At 39.6% G+C, this 17038-nt stretch overlaps 1 protein-coding gene across 1 annotated transcript in view; it reads right to left on the bottom strand.

Moving 5' to 3' along the window:
* The window catches only part of csmd3b (CUB and Sushi multiple domains 3b), a 274055-nt gene that overhangs the window by 30500 nt on the left and 226517 nt on the right, over window positions 1–17038 (bottom strand). The window contains exons 39-51 of the mRNA XM_026349411.1: window positions 16413–16517; window positions 16192–16310; window positions 15676–15745; window positions 14928–15044; window positions 14465–14674; window positions 13315–13503; window positions 12069–12246; window positions 8916–9061; window positions 4349–4429; window positions 3638–3751; window positions 3306–3494; window positions 2914–3072; window positions 606–794 (exon numbers count right to left, since the gene is read on the bottom strand). Coding sequence (XP_026205196.1) covers window positions 606–794; window positions 2914–3072; window positions 3306–3494; window positions 3638–3751; window positions 4349–4429; window positions 8916–9061; window positions 12069–12246; window positions 13315–13503; window positions 14465–14674; window positions 14928–15044; window positions 15676–15745; window positions 16192–16310; window positions 16413–16517 — 1866 coding nt within the window. The remainder of the gene's footprint in view (window positions 1–605; window positions 795–2913; window positions 3073–3305; window positions 3495–3637; window positions 3752–4348; window positions 4430–8915; window positions 9062–12068; window positions 12247–13314; window positions 13504–14464; window positions 14675–14927; window positions 15045–15675; window positions 15746–16191; window positions 16311–16412; window positions 16518–17038) is intronic.

Here is a 17038-nt window from a genome sequence, read left to right as displayed (position 1 = left end):
TTGTGCATTTCACCACACTTATTACAGCAACATGGCTCTGTGTAAATGGGCCTGCCTCCAGTCTGGACCTGTCACCCAATGAAAAAACATTATGAAGTCAAAAATACCACAAAGAAGGACCCAAAGTGTTGACAGCTGAAATGCTATATCAAGAAAGAATGAGGAAAAAATGACTTTCAGAATTAAATCAACTGGTCTCCTCAGTTTCCAGAGTGTTAAAAAGAGGTGATGCAACACAGTGGTAAACATGCTCCTGTCCCAACTTTTTCTAAGTGTGTTGTGGGCATCAAATTCAAAACAAGAGTATATTTTTCAAAAAATAATCATATTTCTCAGTGACAACATTTGACACTGTTGGCACTGAGAAGCAGTAGTGGTATGCAGACTGACACTGTCTATTTACTATTTCCAATCAATCATAAATGACAGAATGGAGCTCAAAATCTTAGCTTGCTCTTAGTCTAAACAATATTCAGTATCTTTGTTCCTGTGTACTTTTACATGTTGTTTCAAATTTATATTAAAAAACTGTAACTGACTGATGTTATTTATACCAACAAACATCACCATGTGTATACTTTTGTTATGTGCACACACAAACACACCTTGACAAGCAGGTACAGGTGAATCCCACGCGTGGTAGCCAAGCGGCGTGCGCCGGCAGGTTGCTGTGGCGTTGCCTATGAGACGGTAACCGCGGTCGCAAGCCCAGCGCACCACGCTGTTAACGTGGCCGCCGCTCTGAGAAGAGATGGAGCCATGGAGGGGAGAGTCTGGGGTGGAGCAGTACAGGGCTGGAGTGGAAGAAACACATATGAAAAACAATTATAACATTTTAAATGATTTCAGACTGAGCAGTTTACTTAGACTGAAACAAGATGTAGAAAATTAACGTCACGCCAGAAACTCTCACTGACACTAACAATAAAAGTTAACAAAATCATGATAAAGTATTTTCATCTATTCTCAGTATTGTAGACTATAAAAAAATACTAAAACTACAATGATACCATATAATTGCAAGCAAGTGCGTCATCACATCAATGAAATCATCAAATCCCATCAATGATAACAATTATATACTAATTACACAAACTGTAATTTAACTTTTATAAATGAGTCACTGCTGTTTTCATAATACAGGACAATAGGAGACGCAGCCAAAATAGATTAATGTTACATGTGTCATATTTAAGAGTAAAAAAACATTTGTTCAACAGGCTACAATTATGGTTTCAATTGTGCATTTTTCAACAATCTCATTATAGGCATGAGTATCATGTCATCATTTCAAGTAGAATATAGCAAAACTCTTTGTTTTGTGAACTCGTGGTGAGTTCTCGGAGCAGACATATTAATGACCACATTCATAATGGAAATTACATATACCTGTCCAACACTTCTTAAAAGCTTAGTGTTTTCAGATAATTAGGACTCCGCCTGACAAGCTGTCTGCAAGGCACATAAACCAAATAATAAGCCTCTCTCTTGATCGCACAATCAATAAGTAGTGTTACAGTGGATCTCAAACATTATGGAACCCACTGCCCGCAAAGTCAGCAGTGACTTTATGCAATTTTATGAAATATTCTTACACCGAGAAATATTAATCCTTTTCTGGAGAAACTATTGGCAGCTGCAGGCAAAACAAGCGGTAGTCCTGTTGCAACCGCCAACAACCTGGCAAGGAATTAAGTAATGTCTGTCAATCTGTTTATACATTATTGGCAAACTGTATTCTCTGTGTCTATGGCAGTAGATAAAGGTCATTACAGAATTTCTGCATGTCAGACTTACAAATTATAAGTCACTAGTAACAGTTTCATACAAAGTTTACCCAGACATAAATCCAGTAATATGTTGATTTAGGAGAAACACCTTGACTGTAACTTTTTTGAGGGTCAACACCAGGCCAAAAAAGTTAAGTTATTGAGTGGACTTGTTAACAGTAAGTCTGTTATAAAACTATTTTTGTCTAGCATTAAATCTACAGAATTTGTGCCAACCACGTTTTTCCATCATATGTAAATTGTGTTTATTTCATAAATCACTAACAGCTTAAAAGCTGATGGCTTTTTTTTGTCTATAAAATACTAAGAACAAATCAAACAAAGGCTTTTTGTAATAATAATACTGTATCTTGTTATGATGACAAAGTTTCTTCTTGAAACAAAAGGAGATAATATAACAAACTGATTTAATATAGGTGTCCTGATTATGAAACAAACATATTCGTGAAGTTGGATGCTGATATTAGTAGGCTTACAACATATGCTAAAATAATCCTTGCAGATGTTCATATTAATCACAGCAATTAAAGGTTATTAAGTGAATCCTGGGATTTTTTTTCTGTTTTTGTTTTAAAAGGTTAAAGAATCAACCTCCTGAGTAGCAGATATACACTGAGTAGTTAAACAAATACTGTATCACCCCCTTAACTGTCAAAAATGCCCTTGAACAAAGCACTCAAGCACTATTACTCAAGATGCTTAATGCCCAATAGTCTAAAGTTACACTCAGCAGGTCCAGGTGCAACACAGACTAAATGCAAAGCTTGCTGTAAAACAGCATCTGTGTTCATCAAGCTCCCCTTGAATAAATAAAAGTTAACGCAACTTAGTAAACTGCTTTAGGAGACAGACAGAAGTGAGGAAGAAGTGGGAAAATGTTAATGATTAAGTTACTTTTTTACACGTTACTATTGTTACTCTGGAAAAAAAATCATCAGTGTTTGAATATATTTAATAAACTATATATTGTGTATATGTTTACACAATTTAGAGGTGGAACAACTCCTCTAAATCTATTTCTAGTGAGAATATCTCTTTGTCCTTCTGTCTGTCTACCCTGCCCTCGTTTCCATGCATTATCATAATATGAAGTAGAGTAGTAAAATAAAGTTGGGATACATACTTTGGTACTCACCAACATAGCGAATTTTGAAGCCTTTCTTGTTTGTGCCATGATCTGAAGACCAGCGGACCAGGAACTGATGACCAGAGGTTGTGAGATTAAAGGGTGTTGGCAGGTCACCGCTCAGCGTTGCCAGAGTGGGACTGTTGGGTGAGGGACCTGAGGGTGAAGACAAAAGCAGAGGAAAGGAGGAGAGAGAGAAAAAATAAATCACTCAGTTAAAAAAACAATGTTCTATTTGAGTACTTTCTATCTAGGGGCAATTAGTGGTAAAGTTTCATCTTAACACGTTTATACCGACGTGTGTGTGCATGTGTGTGTGTGAGCTCACATGTGCTCTAACAAATGCTACACTAACTAGCTGAATTTTGTCAGTCTGTGTGTTTTTTTACCATCAAAAATCTCCAACACGTCAAACTCTCTCTCCGTGTGAAAACTTTCAAAGGTAATGGTGACGTTGTAGCCTTTCTCTACGGTGACGCTCCATGAACACATCTGGAGGTTTGGGTAGCTCTCTGGCCAACCAGGGCTGAGGATGACTCCCGATGAGTCATACCGCACATCGTGTGCAGGACATTGGACTACAGACAAAAAAAGGGGAGGTAAATTTTTATATTAATAAATACAGCAATAAATACTTTTTTTGTTCTGATTTTTCTAATACTAACTAATTGAAATATTAAGTTGAAACACTTAAACTGCTTTTATATTGTCTAACACATACCTTGGCACGTTGGAGGTGGTGCATCCATCTGAAGTCTCTCTCCTAGGCGACAGGTTAAAATCTCACTGCCAACCAATGAGAATCCAGGATGGCATCTGTACCTAATGATGTCACCTGGAGGCACAAAATGAAGGTAGAGGAAATGAAACGACATTGATGAGAACAATTATATTTTATGGAAGTCAAATGGATCATCTACATTTTAAAATTCTACTTTGCTATGAATTATTATATGTTATTAATTTATAAAAATGGCGCACTTTAATAGAAGAATTAGTGGTAGAAACAGCATTAATTATAATTAAACTACTCAACAACTTATAAAATAGTAAGAAGTTTTACTTGACACATTAAATGCTGCTCTCCTCGCAGGTTTTACAATTTGCACTTACACACCAGCACTATTTTAGTCTTCATGCATAAAAACAACACTATTTTCACACCTTTACGTGATGTTAACACATAACATTGCACTTAGAGTATTCTATTGTGTGATATCGCCACACTTACTTAAATGATCTGAATACTTCCTCCACCACTACAAAACATACATAATTCTTCTGTTCATAACATGTAACGTACAGTAGCATCAGCGATTCTGAATGCGATCTTGACAAGTCTTGTTGGTAATTGGAAATTTAGTTGTCTCCGGTTTGTGTCCTCCATCAAAGTGGCATGTCGAGAGGCACTGCAGGCGGACAGACAACTCACCTATCTCCAGCTCGCCGTCCTCCATCAGTATGTCAGCGTTGGGCACTTCTGGAGGAGGCTGGCAAACCCTTAATTGGTAGGCTAGGAGAACAGACATGGCAGAGGAGGTGAGAGAGAGGACAAAAAGAGTGACTTTATATAAGGATGTGTGAAAAGAAATGTGGGAGGTAACCCTAAGCTCAGTTGAACAAGACAGGGGGAGCGTAAGACTTTCCAATGGCTGGAAACTGGCAACATGTATAGTTTTAAATGTTAGTTACACTGCTGTGTAAGCTACCATCTGTTCCTGTGACAATGGTTCAGAGTGGTTGCTGTTTATTTTATTTAATCTCGGTTGTATCAGTTTAGCTTCACTTTTTTAAGTTCAGATGGTCAGGTCAGCAAAGCATGGAATCAAAAACCGACTGGCAACGCAGAACACTGCCTTGAATCATAAAAAGGAACTGACTTCACAGCTACTGAGCTGAGGGCTGTAATCAATATTACTGCATGGCCATAGATCACTCACTAACAGAGAGAGAGAGAGAGAGAGTGACAGAAAATACAGACAGAGAGGGGGAGGACTAAGGGAGAGAGAGGCAGAGAGGCTGAGGGCTATAAGTCAGGATGAAATTCACTATGAAAATGAGACCTGCCAATAGTATCTTCTGCTCTCATGCATATCAAAGCCCTGTGGTCCGTGTGCACATGTCTGAGTGTGCATGTGTATGTTTTGTGAGCGAGAGGATGGGATGCCTGTGAGCAGTCATTGATCTCACTAAGCTCCGAGAGCATTTTTCATATCTACTTGCGTATTCATGTCACATCGGCGTTCTCAGTCTTACGCTCATGACAACATTATCCACCAATGTATGGTCCTCATCTCTGTATGGGAGTGCTGACATTCAGAACCTTGACCAAGATATAAATAAATAGAAGGACAATGACACAGATAAACATCCTCAAACAGTGGATTGATGCTTCCTTTGGGGTTTATTTGGCATTTCAAACACAAACTGCACTTTAGCAGCTGTCTCAGATGCAAACTATGACATTCTGAATTTCAGCTTCACCACTGAAGGACACAGAGGGAAACTTTGTGCCTTATTGTGAAAAGCCATCCTATCAGGAATGGTGCCTATTCTTCCTGTGTTTATTAACTAAAAAAAGCAGTCTTCATCAAACTAACAAGCACTGGGCCCTCCTTCTTATCTTGTCTAATAAAACAGAAGTGACAAAATAATGCTAAAAACCACTGCCACGCATGTCATCCCCTCTCCCTCTTATCCATCTTCCCTGTCACTTGCTGCTGTACATCAGCCCGTAAAGCAGAAATTGAAGATAAACTTGAATCCATCAGATGATACTGTTCCTGTGTGAGTGTGACAGCTGACAGTTAAAACCTGCCAAAAGAAATTCATTAACAACATGTCATCTGTCTGAGAGAGGGAAGCCTGCTCAAAAACAGAACTTGACATGCTTTCACTAAAGAGCAGCGAACGGAAAGTTTTGAAAAGAAGCAAATATGAGCTTTATGTGGGAGAGGGTGACAAGTATACATGTATAATATACTGGTGTGTGTTTGTGTGTGAGGGAAAGAGAGCGAGAGAGAGAGTGAGTGAGTGAAAGAGAAACCAAATGACAAACTGTGTTATTAAGGGTAAGAGAAAGTTAAACTCATTAGTAACCATTCTGTCAAATTAAACCTTCATACAACTTTGCAGGCGCTAAACTATTCTGACAAGAGTGAGGAATTTAACAGGCGCTGCTTTCTTGTCTCGTGAAAACTTGCTCTACACTTTGTGTAGAACAACAACACTTTTAGTTTGATGACAATGCTTCATGATGGCTGTCATGTTAACTATTTTCTCCAACCTTTTAAAAACCCTCTTACCGTTTTTGTTAAGGTGACAACAATGATTAATTTAAGTGCTCTGGCAGTGATGAAATGAAGACATACTGTACTTTATGTATGAGGTAAGACCTTTATGTAAGTATACGTTAATGCGATTGGGAAACACTACATTTGCTGTAAGACAAATAAAAAATGAAAAATTAAAGACAGCACTACCTGTATAACATGTAAGTTATACAGGTATATTACGGACAGTAATATACAATGCCTGTTCCAAAAAAAAAGTCACCTACTCTAATATTTCATTGGACCCCCTTTAGCTCTGACAACATCACCCATTCACTTTTAAAAAAGCTTCTGCAATCTCACATTTTCATTCCGAGTTAGAGCTGCATTAATTTTTCACCAAGATCTTGTGTCCATAAGGGGATAGTCAGACCGCTGCACAAAGTCTTCTCCAGCACATCCCAACGATTTCTAATGGGTTTAAGGTCTGGACTCTGTGGTGGGCAATCCAAGCGTAAAAATGATGTGTCATGTTTCCTGAACCACTCTGTCCCAAATTAAACCCGATGAATACTGACATTGAGGTAGTCAGCTGACCTCATTCTTTGGACACACAATGTTGCTAATCTTAGACCTGACCAACTGCAGCAACCCCAGATCATAACACTGCCTCCACAGGCTTGTACAGTAGGCGCTAGGCATGATGGGTGCATCACTTCATCTGCCTCTCTTCTTACCCTGATGTTCCAATCACTCTAGAACAGGGTGAATCTAGACTCATCGGACCACATGACCTTCTTCTATTGCACAGTTCTTAACCTAGTTTTAGTAGTTTCAGACCCTTCTGAAGCCGATTAACATCTTTTCCACCACCACAGGATGTGTCTTCTGACATGACTTTTGTTTTAGATGGGCAGTTTATCTGGTTTTTGATTTTCCAAAATAAAATATTTATTAGGAAATAAAGGAATTAAGTTTGTTCAAGATACAAAATCTAAATAAAACATAAAATATCAAATTATGACTTGGATAGCACCTATTAGCCATTATTATTTGAACTAATCTAGTTTATTTATTCATTATAGAAGGTATCACATAAAACTTCAACTACAGTGAAAGATTTAAAAACGCCATGAGTGGAGCTAAATACTTACAAAAGACAGTAAATCGAAACAGGCAAAAAAGACAGAGGCCAGAGTGACTGTGGATTGACAGACAGGCAAAGCAAAAAGCAACAGGGGAGTTTTTTCATTTTAAACATTGGTTCGAAACAAAGAAAGATCTAAGTGCACTGAAGGACCAAAGCAGAAAGATGAAATGAAATGGAAAAACTGAATGGCATAGACAGTTTTGACACGGAGAAAGAGCAGCAAAAATACAATCTCCATAACTCTGTGGATGGGAGAACACTGTGTGTGTATGTGTGTGAGACATATACAAGGAAGAAACAGCAGGTTCAGATGTACCACAACTTTGATGTGTTGTCAGAAGATGCTAATACCAGCTGAGTATGGAATATGAAAACTATTAATGGCCCCACTGTGACTAATATAATATTGTTACAGTCCAATGTGGCAGAGATAGACGGACCAATCAGAGAGTGAACAGTTCCAGTAGAAGACTAAACCTCAATGAGTCAGGATGAGTCAAAGGCAGCAAGTCTCCCTGGACGGCCTCATCTGCCTTCTGCTGGTCCCCTGCCTCCCCCATGTGATGGTGCCTGGGGCAATGTGTCCTTGCCAGGGCGGTGGTCTGGGGGTGCTGTGTGGGTCGTCATTGGTTCCACGTGGAATGTGTGGATTATGTGCTTGGATCCTCTGGATTGGTCCTCGCATCGGTGGGAGTGTATACTCCTGCTCTGGCCTGCTGGTGACCTGGTCTGACCATGGAGGTTTTTCTCTGCAGCTGCTCCTGCTTCTCCCAGGGAGCAGGGCGTGGTCATCTCTGGACAGCCTCTGACCTCCTGGCCCTGGGGGCAGCTGGGTCTCTTCTCACCCCTCGCTGGATCTGTTAAAGCATGGTCTCACCCTTGCCACCTTGACAGGAACCTTTGCCCACACTTGGGGCCATGCTTGCGAGTCCGCACGCACGCAACACAAGCACAAAACACCATGGTGCTGACTACTGTTGTTCTGCTGCATGTGATAGTGAGATGTGGTATATTTGCTTGTGCTTGAACCGGTTGGTATCTGTTGTATGTTTGCACTGTGCTCTGCTCACTATTACTATTATTTCTGTTGTCATTATGGTTCTTGCTACGGTTGATATCATTACTGTCATTGATCTTATTATGGGTTGTTTTTGTTATGATGACTATGTATTGAATTATTCTGTTTTATTTACCTATTGATTTTCCTTTTTAATTATTGAATTATATTATTATTTCTTCTTTCTTGTGGTGGACACACACAAAAAGGCATCCAATACTCCAGGCTGCATGCTACGCTGCTGGACAGGACACGGTAAAAAAACAAAACGGCTGCAAGTCTGAGTGGAAGTTAATGAGGATGAAGTTGAAGAGAAACTAACACAAACAGATCAATGCCATCACTCCAGCTACAACTAATGATAGCATTATCGTTTTACCACTATATGTCAGCTACAGAGAACACGATTAATGAGAGTGTCATTTGTAACTGAGTAGACACGAACAAATAACATGTGACACCTATTAATAATATGTTCATTCGATGTATGACAACTCTGATGATGTTGCTGCAGCCTTACCATGGTAGCTCAAGACAAAGAAGCCGGCTCCAGAGAAGTCAGAGTGGAATTTGATGAGGATGATGTTGGAGGTTGAGTAGACAGACTCCAAAGCTGTGTTCCCACTAAACTGTCCAATCTGAGGAGACGATTGGTCAGGACCATCCCTAATGAGAAGCAAAGAGAGAACTTGTTTTATAAAGGAGGGTCTCAGAGACTAAGGACCCATAAAGGAATGGACTTGATCTTTCTTTATAGAACAAGAGGAGAGAAAAGTCAACGTCAAACAGAATTTTAATAAATCATTGCCGACAATATGAGACAAAACCTGGAGCTGCAGACATTTTCTGACAAAGTACCAGCGCTCAGAGTGATTGTGCGTGAATATGGGCCTATCTTCTTTTTTCAAAACAATCTAAACTACAATGTCACGAAGCTCATATAGCTATAAAACCTCCACAAAGTCCAATTCCAGCTGACACATACAGAGCAGCTCCTCTTAGGCCCTCGATAACAACACAGTGCAAACACTTCGGCTCACTTATTCCTGCTTTGGGATGCTGAAGTTTATAAATATGGATGGCTTGACTTGTCGTTAGATCATAAGAATGACAAATGTGAATCCTCATGCAGACTTGGCTTTGGCTTCGGCAGTTATATCATGAAAAGTCACACAATTACAACAGAAGGCCAACAGGAAGTTCCCTGTCAAATGGCGGGTTAGGTTCTCATGTAATGTCACGGGCATATTTCACCTTTAATGACAGCACCACCAGCTGTCATAGTGGAACTATCAGTGATTAAAAAGTGTCATCATGAAGTTTAATGGAATGATTATTTCCTGCTGTTAAGTGTTTTTTGGATGAGGCCAATTATATTTGTCAGGTTAGAGATCAGCACCTCGTCAGAATCACGTTGGGTGGTTCGTATCACAGTAGCTCCCGTCCCACTTACTCAGTATGAGTGCAGGGCAACATACACTATACAGAGAAGGCCTTACTGTGTGAGGTAGCACAATACATGCTCGTCTGTGATATGTATAATAATTCTTATGACGAAGTCCTGTAGTAAGCCTCCCAGTATGAGACCAATTAGCAGACTGACTGTCAGATTGGCTGGCTCTAGACTGAGGAGACCGCTGTGAAAGAAAATCACACCTTTACCACTGACACTGTGCTCTCTACGGGGTGCCAGCGTTGTGGATGTGGGTCTGAGATTGTGAGCTTTTTAAAGCGTGTTTTTGTGCGAGGCTGCTTGTCTTTGCTTTGTGTGAGTTCAGCAGTTTCTTCACTTTCCTTAACGGAGAGCGGGGGTCAGGAGCACGCTGCGCGACCAATTCATGGAGTTCACGGGCTCGGTTGTGGATGGACAGCACATGGATCAGCGGTTGTTGTTGTGTGCTGTGGTGTTTGACATGAAGAAAAGCTGGCTGGATAATGTAGTATTGATCTACATTTGTACATTAAAGACATTTTTACACTAAATGAGGCACACCTAAATGGGTGAAGGAAACAACATTTAATACTTTTTATAGAAACAACAACTTGTTATGAACAGCAAAAAGGAAAAAGTTCACCTGTGTCAAATGACTGTGTAGATTGTGTACATACTGTGCAAAGTATCATCTACCGGTAATTAGTATTTTTTGAATTAGCATTCATTTGAATTTTGACTAAAGGTGAAAGAAAAATATTTTAAAAAGTAAAAATTTGTAACTATACCTTTAACATATTTTAATTTCTAGAAGATTAACTGTAATTAGAAACAGCTTTTTTTGTAAAGGTAAATTAATTAACCCTTGAAAAAAAGCATTGTGATCAGTAACTCACATGGTTAGTTCCTGTTTTACATGTTGTTAGCCATGCTTGAGTGATCCTGAAAATGTCAATACTAGTACAAAATGTCTAGCAGAGGCTGTAGGCAGAGAGTCGCAACTAAAAATTCAGATGGTGTTGCTGATGCTACTTAACTGGAACCTGCAAGATTATGTGGAGCATCAAGCAGATATCCACATCCTTGTAACTAAATTAGAACATCCTAAAGTTCTCCCAAAGGAAGCCGGACTTAACTGAAGACCCGGCAAATAGTCTGTAATGTACAATAAGTTGATGGGAGGAATCATTCAGGCAATAAGTGCATTTTTAGGCCTAAATGTTTCTTCAGTTTCCTGTGAGTCACATGAAATCTGGAAAAAGAACATTGTGCCAGACTTTTAGATAAAGATAAAGACGTCAAACATGGTAATCCGAACTGTTCATCCATGACAAGCTGACAAAAATACAAGAAATACATTTGACCACTTTGTGTCGGTCTAAAAATACACGATTTTCAAGGAAACGTATCAGCAACAAACTATGTCTTGCCCTGCAGTTGTAATGTTTCCCCTACTTAGCCCTGCTTCTCCATGTCTGTATGCCAGGTGACGTTTGTAAACTGTTGACGTTGCAGCCTGCCGTCTATTTATAGGAAACAGGCTTCAGCTCTAGATAAGGGGCAGAAAATGGCAACCATAGAAATAGATTGTACAGTCTATTTATGGTTCTGCTACCATCTTGTACCTGCAGATATCTATGTAGCCTGGTATCTAAGCACCATTTCAACACTTCCATTGACAAAATGTCTGCTGCTGCCAAAGGCTGCTCTCCTCAAGAAGACAAATAAAGAGAGAAGTCGAAGCTGGGGAGGGAGGGGGGAGATGTTTATAACATAAGTAGTATAGGACCAACTGAAAATTAGAGATAGTGAAGAACAGAGGGAAAGAGAAAAAGACTAATGGGTAAAAAGAAACAGGAAAAAAAGATGACAAGAAGGAAATTATGTCAGAGTAACTTTATATTCAGAGAGAGACGTCTGTAGTCATAGTAACCCTTAAAGAAATTTAGCCAATTAGTGGTTAGCTCTGAAAAGATGTTAAAGAGCATGCCATCCTGTGTGAGAGAGAACGTGTGCATGTGTGTCTACCGCAAAAGTTGTCCAAATATGTGGAACTAATTAAAAAGGTATTTGGTCAAATAAAGAAGAACATTTTTTTTTTTTTTTAGTTCAGTGAACTTGGATGGACCAAGAAAAGACTGGAAGGCACAAAACAAATATGACCTGTAACACGTAAGAGGTAAATATGTAGGAAAGTAGAATAAATAACCCCAAAAAATCATGATTAAAAAAAGCACCTACCAGACAGTAATGTAGTCATATATGGGCTCAGTGCTCAGCACGGTAAAGTTGATGTAGATCCCATGTCCAGGAGGAACTCTCACGCTCCACACACAATCCTGGAAGTTGGGGTATTCCTCAGGGTGACCAGGAGAGTAAATGGTTCCATTTAATGATGTGATGTTCCCACCACAGAGAGCTGTGAGATAATATTAACAGAATTTCTCTTAATAGATTGCAGGCAAATAAGTATCACAAGTGTGAAGCTTTAGTAATTGTCTAGGTGAGTCCAGATGACGGAGAGAGGACATGTCTCGTCTGTTACTTATATTATGAACATTGGTCCAAGTCCTAAAACCTATAATAAATTATAATTCCAGGTTCCTTTGAGCTCTGCCGCTCAGGTATTTTTGCTCATCTGTGAGTTCTTTTCTGCTGTTCTCTTTAACACTGCTGAGATCTATGCAAAACAATATTCACAGAATATAAATATAAATTAATGATCCTCAACTGTCAAGACTCTAAAGTTTATCCTTCAATATCCTAACAATAACTGGATTAATGTTCATGCAACGTCCTGATCATAAAGTTAGAATAATATAATTTAATGATCTGATTTCCACCCTGTGATTAGCTAAAAAAAAATGTCCAACAGCAACATGTCTGGCATCTTTCTAATTATTTTAGGGTTTATTGTTTACATCCTTGTTATCGTACATTGTACAGTACATTTGTTCCACTTTGCTCTCAGAGTAACAATCAATATCTGCTGGCTATACTGCAGTAGAAATATCCAGAACATGTTTGGGCTTAATTTCAAAATGCAGTGCAAAAAAAAAAATAAAGCCTAGTTACAGGTAGATAACTTAAAGATCACTTTAATATTAGTGATAATTTATCAGAATGAGGAAAATTAATAATATTAACCACCATTAGCACTATTAACAAACAGCAATGACCCCAATACAGAAGATGAAGGGTGTTCTCAGGGTGGCTGGGGGGATATATATTTTCAAAAAAACTCTTTCTTTGTTAAGAAAAATGGTTTGGCTGTATACATGTATATTTCAATTCCCTTGTGCCGTTGACATGTGCAATAGGTTTGTCTGGGAGAGATACTGTATTTAGTATGAGCAGAACAGACCAGAAGTACAGGGCACGTACCCCTTTGGTTTAAATATATAAAATATCATGAACCGCAGAAAAAATCCTGTAGAATGCATTCCAAACAAAACTGAAATGATAAGGTTAAGACCGTCTGAATCACCTTCACATCGTGGCAACGGGTGGTTCCAGTTCCTGCTGATGCCATGTAAACATGTGAGCGAAGCCTCTCCGATCAGAGAATATCCAGGCAGACATTCAAATGACACCGTCATCCCGACACTGAAATCTGTGCCAATCACAATGCCATTTCGAAATGGACGAGGGTCTGGACAACTCTGGAGCTGGTAGGCTGGAGGGAGACAATGATCCATCCCCAAATTAGTCAAGGGAAACAGGAACAATTTCAGCCTGGCTTGTTGTCCAAGAGCAGCAGTGTGGTACAGTATGAGCTGTTTTCCTCTTAACTGATTATCCAGACCACCGACTGAGGCTACCAGTCCAAGAGCAAGAAACCATTTAGACATTCTGCAAATGGACTGCACTCTGCCCTCAACTACTTTAACTAATCTTTCTCCTCCTACTTAAAGAGTTGTTTGTCAGTGCTGATGTTCGTGCAGACTTCAAACGACTCACTCACCAATTTCTCTGACTTGTTTAAAGAAAATCTGGAGAGAAATTCACAGACTAACTCCTTGACAAGGGTATCGTGCACCAATACATGTTGCTTTTGATGTTGCTAAAATATCCTCAAATTGAATTTGACAGGGTTGCCATATAAATATAACAGAGTAAGTCATTACAGACAACGTTACAGCAGTAGAGGGTTTGCATGACTGAAGACATGTAACTGAGAAAGACGAGCATTAGCAGCAATAATGGCAGTGGAAATAATAAAAGCTGCCAGTATTCACGTGTCCTGGTTTAAAACACTTTGGCAGAGCTGCGGTGATGAGATAAAAGGTATTATTTGACAGGGACTGTAATTTGCACATTAATGGAATTAGCAGTAACAATGTTACGCTATCTACATGATAAATCATAATAAATATAAGACTGCTCAAAATATTTTCAGTGCTTGATAGAATAAGTCTCATCTAATCACTAAAAGTCAAGAAGTACTTTTTGTCATGGTCTAAAAAAAAACAGATAATGTTGTTGTTGTGGACGGTGGATAAAATCTAACAACCACATTAGAAGCGGCTGCTGTTTTCAGTATAGCAAGCCCCACCAGCAGATGTCTGCCCTTGTCTTTGCTTAGCAAATACCTGTAAACAAGATGTTGGAGAGAAACTTGTAGAAACAACATTTACCTTGGTAAGTGATGTGGAACCCTGGTTTGTTTTGTGAATAGTCACTGTGGAAGAAAAAGCTGGTCTGGTGGGTGGTGCTGAACAGAGGCTTGGGGATGACTGGACCACTGAACCGGTCAATGACCGAGCCAGTTTCCAGCGTTCCACTGCGGATCTCTAAATAATCATGGATCGCTTCAGTGGAGAAGTTTAGGAACTGGAGATGGATACCTGAGGAAAACACACAGTTTATGACATTTACGGCGACAAAGCTTGACTGATAAAGAGGCCGCGGATAAAACCTAAAGTGTGTTAACTGAAATGTGTTTAGATCGCAGGCTTCATGTGCAGCCGCTCAAAAAGCATGGATAAAGGTCAGCAACACACTGAGTAACTGAATAAATCAATCAAAAAATAACACAAATACATGAAAGGGGAGATGGAAGAAGATGAAGAGGAGCGTTGACAGTACTGTACTTCTTACCAAAGCCGACGGGTAAGTTGACTGTCCAAGTGCAGTCTAATCCGCTGGGGTAGTTGCCGGGATAGCCAGGACTCAGAATCACTCCGCTCACATCTGTCATAGAGCCGCCACACTGGGCTGGAGTCACACACACACACACAGACACATAGGAGCACAACACACAGAGATTCATGCGTACACATACATAACACGGAAAGAGAGATAAAACGGGAAACAGGTTCATTGTTGAAAGCAGCACATCAAAGGGAGGATGCTGAACTCAGTGAGCAGCAGGCGGCAGACATGCAGCTCCTGTTTGAAGACACTGCTACTGACTGGGACACTTCAGTAACTTTAACCTGACATGTTGCATCACTCTGAATAAAACATTAACATTCGCCGTCTTTAATAAATAGCCTTCTTGAATAAATTAGGATTCTGCAAGTATAAATGTGTCCAGGGCTTGTTTCCTCTAGTTTGCCTCAGTGCATGCTGATGCTCTGGCAGGCTGTGCATGTTTATGGCGGAGTCTGGCATAGCTTTGCATCAGTTTAAAAGCCTAATCACATTCTGAATGGAATACTAAATAATCAGCTCATCACAGAACAGTAAATTGATCAAACAGCTTGTTTTCCAAAGAGCAAGAAGAAGGCAAAGGAGACTGTTTGCATCATTTCTGCAGCACTGACGCTTTGCTTGTAGCTCGGTATATTCAGGCCTGTGTGAATGCATGTGTTTGGGCTTGTATGAGCTGTACAAGGATACTCACCAAGACATAGTGGTACGGGGTAGTTCCATCTTCTAACAGGGCCTGGCATACAGGTGATATGGGCATTGCCCTGTAAATGTAATAGCAACCACAATCTGTTATCATACATACACTGTAGTAAGGAATTCACCAGTCTACTTAGCAGACACGTATTAATACTACAGAGCTGTATATTAAGCAAGACAAACCTCCTTTGAGCTTTACAGCTTACTGCACAGAAATTGGGAAGACCACACCAGAGATATACATTATTCAGGAGTTGTGCAAACCACACCAGACTTGTATGTTTAGAAAGAGCTGGGGAAACCACTCAAGAGCGAGTTTTCCTTCTGATTCACAGTTTGAATGGTTCTCGGGTTGTGCAACCAGGGGATGAAAAGAGTGAATGGTGCTGGCACATCAGATAAACTAAACAGTCTTTAATGAGTTCATGTACATATCTGGCTGCTGATCAATGCGGACCAATGTGTATGTACAGGTTGTGTTTATATCTGTGTGTACAGGTTGTGTTCATACCTGCAGAGAGTATCCTTGTTCACATGAGAACTGCACAACGTCTCCGACCATAAATCTGTCCCCTTGCCTAATTCCATAGTTTGGAGTCTGAGGCTCTGGACACGATTCCAGACCAATAGCTGAAGGGAAATAATCAACATTGTTATAGAGGTTCCAGTCATCATTACCTATGTAGCGGATACGTCACAGGAGTTTTTTTTTATCAAAGATAAAAGTGATACCTGTATATTCCAGGTGAAAACCAGCAGCTGAGACACTAATATCAGAGCTGAAGCTAAGATAGAGGTTGTTAGATGTGCTGTTCAGGAGAGGGGGGATGGTGGTGCCTAAAAAGCACAGACAGAGAAAAAGAGCAACAGAGGGCCGTGAATGCATTTTTTCATTTTTCAACTGAGACTTGAAAGCAAATGATCTTACTTATCTGACAGCAAAAAAAAAAAAAAAAAAAAAAAGAACAATAAAGGCCTCCCAAACCTACATTTTCACTTTTTTGTTTGTGAAGTGTTCTCGAAGGAGGGGAAAGGGAATTACTTTTATTTGAAACATCTGTTTTATTTGAAACCACTTTTCAAAATGTTGGCTTGACCTACTTAGCGTGGTGAGAGAAAGTACAAAGTATAAAAACAGCAGTGCACTACTGAAGCAAAGCTGGCGCAGCGCAACAGTGCAATTTCTGTAAGGGGCTGTCAAAATGACATATTAGCCCATGTACTTTAATGTAAAGGAATATTAACCTACTTTAATGGGTTTCTCAGTGGTGGTGATGTTTAGTGTCTGGTTCAAGATGCAACAGGAGTAACACTATCTTGATATTAGCCAGTGAGCTGTGAGCAAAGAGTTATTTTAT

The sequence above is a fragment of the Anabas testudineus genome, chromosome 11 (assembly GCF_900324465.2).
Source record: "Anabas testudineus chromosome 11, fAnaTes1.2, whole genome shotgun sequence".
Taxonomy (NCBI): domain Eukaryota; kingdom Metazoa; phylum Chordata; class Actinopteri; order Anabantiformes; family Anabantidae; genus Anabas; species Anabas testudineus.
Note: the sequence above shows the minus strand (reverse complement) of the source record. Positions and strands in the feature narration are given on the sequence as shown.